This window comes from Homarus americanus, unplaced genomic scaffold (assembly GCF_018991925.1).
Source record: "Homarus americanus isolate GMGI-L3 unplaced genomic scaffold, GMGI_Hamer_2.0 scaffold51859, whole genome shotgun sequence".
In the NCBI taxonomy this organism is placed as follows: Eukaryota; Metazoa; Arthropoda; class Malacostraca; order Decapoda; family Nephropidae; genus Homarus; species Homarus americanus.
In genome coordinates this window covers 3,076,760-3,083,962 of record NW_024711292.1, presented here as the reverse complement: position 1 = coordinate 3,083,962, position 7,203 = coordinate 3,076,760, and the positions used below count along the sequence as shown (strand labels likewise).

The following is a 7,203-nucleotide window of genomic DNA, read 5'->3' as shown; positions in this document are numbered from 1 at the left end:
GGGGGGTGGAGGAAGGAGGGGGAGAGAAGGAGGGTGAAGGTTGGGGTGGAGAAGGGAGGTGAGGGGTAGAAAGGGGATTGGTGAGGGGAGTGAGGTTGAGGAGAGGGGGGTGAGGGTAAGGAGGGGGAAGGAAAGAGAGGGGGTTGAAGGTAAGAGAGGGGGTTGAAGGAGAGGGGTTGAAGGTAAGAGAGGGGGGGTTGAAGGTAAGAGAGGGGGGTGAAGGTAAGAGAGAGGGGGTGAGGGTATGAGAGGGTGAAAAGTGTTAAGTTAGGTTAGGTTAATATTCAGGTGAAATAAACTGGAATGGAGTCTTCAATTAATCCTGTGGGCTTTTTTATATATATTTGAAAGTTCAAAACTGGTTTCTAAATTTCCAAGAAGAATATTACCAACATTTCTGGCAAGCCTTTTGTTAAGTACAGTATTACCATAACTAAATAGGTTGATGACGTTTTATAATGTTCCTACTGTAACAACAAAACATATCGCTGTCAATCAAGGAGCTAGTCACTCATCACCTGTGTGGGGACAGAATGGCTCACTAATTTCCTGGTTTTGTTTGTTTTTTTCATCGCCCTTTTTTCCAGTAGGGTCCTTTTAATTTATATGCCATGAAAGTACTAACCACACCCAACGCTGCTTAAATTCGCTGATCGGACGAGAGGCACACAACATACAAACGACATACCCTGTACGTGTTATAACCAAATGAAGACAAAGAAACGGTTCCACATGAGCTCTGCAAAAATCTTTAAATCAGTGTGTCTACATTTTTTTTTTTGAAACATCCTGTATTCATCTACACTATTATCTTTACGCTTCTCCCACACGCAGGGCGGATCATGTGAATCAGATACAGTACCTACATTAAGAAAGTGAGGAAATGCAGATACGTACCTGTAGAAAGTGAGGATACAATCAGGAGAAAAGTATAGTATAGAACATTACACACACACACTACCTCATAACTATCATCTAAAAGCAATAAAGCAAACAAAGTGATTCATTACTTTCCACGGTGTTATATCTCTTAACAATTCACTACACATACGGCATTACTGCACCACATACTAAATGACTTCAATATATGCAGTTCACAATCATTCTTCAAGCTTTATCCATTTTGACAGCTCTTGATTGCACTAATTCACCGACAGTACTGCAGGTAAATTTGGTCCACAAATTGTAAAGTCATGTAATTTCTCATTTCCAGGGATACAGGATGTTACTTTCTTTATTTTTTATGTTTTAATATTAAATTCTGTTTTCAGGTGCTGCTACAACTATAGGAGCTTGAAAATTCTCTATGTTATCAACCAGAACATAGGCAGGGCCGGCGCTACCCACTAGGCAAACTAGGCGATCGCCTAGGGCGCCAAAATCTGGGGGCGCCACAAATTCAGGACAAACTTGGATAAAATTAAAAATGAAGGGAAAACTGTGGTGGACACTGTGGTGGAGCCGTGGAGGGTCGGAGCAGGATGTTGTGGGGGGTCGGAGGGAGGCGAGGGTAGGTAGACGGTAGCCGACTGTGTTTTCTTTTTTAATATTATTCGTTAACCCCCCGGAGGGACTAACCCGGGTCCTTATCTTTGGCGGCCTGGAGAACTGTCGAGCAGTGACCTGAAGGCTGACATCTGAGGAACCCTTCTCCCAACCCCACCATCCCCTCCCCTCCCTTACTGCCAGGGCGGCTGAGCCGCCCCTTCCCTGCCTTTGTCGGGATGAGGCAAGGTTACCTGACCTCTGAAGTTTACGTCAAGGATTTATTGACTTAATGTTATAACAATAATTGGTTATTTGCATGGGTGAAGTAATAAAGCCACAAGATGAAAACAATGTAGTCATGGGTTACTGTACCTACATTAGCTTATCAAAACTTTCAAGGGGGCGCACATCTAAAGGCTTGCCTAGGGCGCCAAATCATCTTGCACCGGCCCTGAACATAGGACATAACTTGGTACAGTATTCTCTCCACCAAAGGCAGGTTTAAGATGGTTAAAAACAGGCAATGCACTTCAAGTAAAAATATGCTACATCATGTGAGCCCAAGTTGTGAAACATGATACAAAAGGCACAGTTAATAAATACATTATTCTTAGTAAAGCAACTATACACCACCCTGTAAAAAGCTGCTACAGAGAACCCCTTAGAATAATAAACATAGCTTATTACTTCCTTGCACGAGGCCACTCTGGCTTTAAAGAAGTTAAAACTAGTGAGTATGTATGTGGATTGTGGGATCCTCCAACTGGATCCCACTGGTCCTGCAAGGTCCAAAGGCTGATATAAAAACAAACAAGACAAAATTAGAGATCTTTTCATGTTGAAACTTTCTAAGATCCATCTGGGCTGGATATGTTACCTCCAATAAATCCCAGCACTGGAATCTAAAGCCTAAAGCTTCAAGTTTTGATACAGGAATTCAGGCAAAAAAAAAATACTTTACAACAGGAGACAAATTTCTGTTTCATAAGAGAAGGAACCCAAGCTGTGAAATTTTGGGTTGTTGCTTATATTAGACTGCAGAACTTCTTCCTTCCACAAGGCTACTTTAAATGAATAAAAAAAAAGGACTAAAAACAACAAATACCCTCTTCCGGATGATGATCTACTGTCTGCTGAAACTGCTGCCCTGGAGAGTGTTCCATAAGCACCTTCCACAAGAAATTAACATAATTTCTAAAGGACTTGACCTGGGTCTCCAATGCCAACAACTGATGGGAAGAGTTATTAAGCCTCTCAATGTATCTCCACATCCAGATGCCTTAAATCACTCTCTTCCACCAGAAGATGATGACCTACTTTAACACACAGAGATCTAGCCATTTAACTTGTTTAACCCATACTCAGTGGCTAACTTCCACAGATGATGGCTGTAGTTGAAAATGATTGTATGACAATTGCCAAGCTCAAAGAATACAATGATTTAAAAGTGATAATGAGTAACCTTAAACTTATTACCCATGGAATGTACCAGAAGACACTAAGAGTCAGCAATAACTGAGCAAGATGAGACAGCATTGCCAACCTGGTAGGTGTCAAGAAACAGTGACACTATGCATTTACACCAGTATAGTACTGTATAACCCCAGCTTATAAGTGAAGAGAGCTGTAAGGACAGTACACAGAGCAACTGAATGGATTCTGGCTCCTGGTTTTACTCCTTATTGGATGCTGAGTAAACTACTGTGTGAGAGATATTAATCACAGCAGAATTTTTTTTTTAAACCTGGACATTTGGATACCATTAAACATACGGGCCCCTAGTTTATAGCTGCACTTGCCAGGAGGGGTCTAAAGCTATGGATCTCAAGACTCACTTAACAATAACCCATGGGTAACAAAGTGCAGTATTACAGGACACATATGGTACATCAATAAAAGTAGTAACAAATATACATCAGAAGTAATCCTGAAAAACATAAACAGAAACACTTGGGAGGTCCTGTGAGGTCAACATACACTGTGACACATGCACATCAAGGACGATCAACTCCATGTACCCCACCATCCATTTACATCAGTCTGACTAAAACCCTAACTCTACCTATCCTCATACTGGAAAAAAAAATTACTGACAAACAGCTGTGGCTCCATTCTGTAGCGAGATGATGAACAGCTACACTATAACCTCTGGACATTACCATATGAAAACTGAATCACTTGGCAACATCTAAACTGCATATAAGACCACACACACAAAGTCATGTTCTGTAGACAAATTTTCACTGTTAAAATACTTGCTATTAATATGCATCATCACTGTGCCCATTTTACATGTCTGTATGGGCTAATAACTACAAGATAAAAATAAATCAGACAAAATATAGTGCAAGTAGACAGAAAATTTTTCCTACCTGCTTTCTGTAAAATTCAAGAAATATATTTTTTTACTGGAAAGTACAGTACTCAGACTTATAGATGAGAGGCACACTTACCGGCACACTAGCCCATGGAAATCTCGTGTGAGGGTGAGGAGGAGATATACAATAAACCATTCATCTTCCAGCCTGTCCCCCACCACGGTCACCCCAGCCAGGTGAGGACCCAGCACTCCTATATAAACCAAAGAGAGAAGAATTAATTTATGTGTATTTAAAAGTTGTCATAAATAATTAAATAAAACTACTAACAGCACAATGGATTTTGTTCACAATTACTCATTGTATCAAACTTTATGAATCTGAGTTGCCGATAGCATTTTGCTTATCATAAAACAACAAATAAGCTATTAAATACTATTTTCCAATCTTCATAAGCTGGACCAATCCTAACTTTATCAAAATAACTCAGTCATTATTTTTATCAAGTGGTTTCAAACACAGATCCACTCAAGTAGCAGATGACTCCTACTGAGGGCCAAAGAATTATACAAATTGTGCAAATTATAGAGAACCCCAACAGATATCATCTTCTTGCAGGCACAGTTATGGAATGTGGAATTTCATAGAGCACTGTACAATACTGTACATGGTTTCTAATGGTCATTAATCTTAATTTAATACTACAGGTATTCTTTTAACCAGCTAAGATATAAATTGTAATGCAATTGTCAAATGAAACCAAGTTACTGCAGATATACGACAAGTAAACAAAGAGACCCTGCTTTGGATATATCCATGGAACTTTTGAAGACAGATGTGCTCTATCCTTCCACCAGCTTAAGTGTCTCTGAACAGCTGCGAGAACTATATAACCTGTTTCCAAATTACACCTCAAAGGTTAGTCTCATTCTCATAACTCCAGTACAGTATTAGCCTTAAGAAAAGTCTCCGGAATTTGACCACTGGAGTTGCAAAATCTGGCTTTCCCTAAACCAGCTCTCCCAGGTTGTGAGTGAACATTTGAGTGTGAAGTGCATGATGACTTCTTAAGATTCATTGTGCCCTTTATGTTTTTAATCGAGATATTTCATGAAGAACACTGTAGGGCTCCAATTAAAGCTGGGAGGATGATGATTTTCCAGCTACAGTTCAACCTCCATTTAACGGATAGCAATCTAACGGGTATAGTCTGTTATATGGAGGTTTCACATCTCACAAACCTCGATATAACGGATCCCATTCTACCATATCGTCCGATAAATAGAGGTCTCACTGTATATAAACATCACTCTTTCAAGGTGTTGCATATAGCTTCGAACACTAAATTAAAGCCGACATAATTCTAACATGTGTCATCACCCAACAAGATCATGGTCACAACAGCTACCTGAAAGTCTACTGTACATCCTACGCCCACAGCCTACCTGAGGCGCCGTCACATGGTGCTTTCTTCCGTACCCTAAGTGTGAATGACTGATTGTTCCATATATACTGGTGGGTGTCTTGAGCAACATGAGCAAGCAGTTTGGCAGCCAGTTCTTCTAGTTTTGTTTCGTCCACTACAGGGGAGCCGTCCTCGTGGTGTGGGAAGAGCCAGTACCGTATAGTTTCCTCTCTTTCCATGAGCTTCTGATTGAATATACTACAAGCCATTTCAGATCTGTAAAATATAAAACAAATTAATCATCACAAAAAGGAGATTACACACTAATATTTTTGGGATCATCTGAAGATTCTCCACCCCAGCTTATTTCACCTAGAGATTAACTGCCCTCATCTAATCTAACTTAGCATTTTTTCTAATGATATTATTAAAGTTTAAAAACAATTTGAGTACATTACAACAAAAAATTAGAGATGAACAATTTTAACAATACTGTATTGTAATGTAAAGGGAAAACAATACAATACAGTACAGGTAATATTTACTGTGCCATATTCACATGTCATGAGGTTAAACTAGACAAGGCATAATAATGAAATTTCAATACAGTACAACAAAACATTACCCCAAACTAACGTTGCACATAAAAAAATTTTGCTTTGACCATAACTATATATACAGTATACTGTATATATAAAACAGAGGTACTTTTATATTTATCTCAAACTTTATTATTCAAATTCTCGCAACTTCGGACATACAATACCTCACTGTTATAACTGACGATAGATAACTATGACATGTAGAGTACTGTATATGTTTTGTACAGTACAGGTAGCTAGACATGTAAAGTGAAACCTCTATTTAACGGACTATTAGGAGAAGAAAGTCCGTTATATTGAGGGTCTGTTAGATGTAACCCCCCACTCTAATGGATTACATGGGGAGAGAAGTCCATTATATAGAAGTTCAAGTGTATTGTATTGTACAGTATAAACCATCTTTTAAAACAGACAAAACAAACCAACTAACTTACCTCACATAACCCAATTAATCTATATAAACACCATCCAATTAACACAGGTAATGGTAGGTAGGTTAGGTGGGTTTAGTCAATTTATTTTCCCTCGTAAAAGATACTGTATATACGGTCACCACGATGGAAATAATATAACACCGATCTAAATTATGGTTAGGTTCATTTAGGTTAGATTACCAATAGATTAGGTTTAGGTTAGGTTAGGTTTGCATAAGGGTGGTAATCTTCAGGTGAAACAAACTGGGATGGATATTCTTCATTTCCTAGACTCCAAATGCCATATCAATAATAAAAAATAACTATCCATCTATAAGCAAAGATCACAATAAAAATATAAAGACTTTGATCCTAAAAAACAAAAAGCTTTAATCATGTACCAAGGTTTTTTTTTTTCAGGTAATAATTTATACAACCAAACTAAGAGTCACTGTAATCCAAGTCTACTGTAAATGTAACTTTAAAATCTTTCAAAATGTAAGGAAATGAAACAGCCAGAAGCATAGCAAAATATCCATACAAATGACTTCTATCCCCATACAATCCGTTTGAGGGAGGTTTCCTATGTAACGGACCCTTGATATAATGGACCTTCATCTCTATATAGTCTGTTAAATAGAGGTTTCACTGCACTCTCTTTAGAAGCAAATAACCATCACATAATCACCTTATACAGTATTCAATTATAAACTGTCAATACTACTGTATTCCGTATAAATCACTGTTTTCTGCTACATTTTTCACCACCACAACAACTACAGTACAACAATGATGACAATAATGCCCCATTTAAACTGTTCAGTATGTCCCTAAGTCAGGTCAACCTATTTCTTAGCTACACCATGGCTTTACCCCCTACTCTAAATCTAGTTGACATCCCTAAGTCCCATCATCATCAACGTCAACATTTTACGACCATTTTCAACGCCTTCCAGCAAGTGTGTTAACCATGATTA

At 38.5% G+C, this 7,203-nt stretch overlaps 1 protein-coding gene across 1 annotated transcript in view; it reads right to left on the bottom strand.

Moving 5' to 3' along the window:
* Window positions 1-7,203, bottom strand: part of LOC121873055 (protein ecdysoneless homolog) — a 102,937-nt gene that overhangs the window by 94,050 nt on the left and 1,684 nt on the right. The window contains exons 2-3 of the mRNA XM_042376399.1: window positions 5,252-5,487; window positions 3,942-4,059 (exon numbers count right to left, since the gene is read on the bottom strand). Coding sequence (XP_042232333.1) covers window positions 3,942-4,059; window positions 5,252-5,480 — 347 coding nt within the window. The 5' untranslated portion in view covers window positions 5,481-5,487. The remainder of the gene's footprint in view (window positions 1-3,941; window positions 4,060-5,251; window positions 5,488-7,203) is intronic.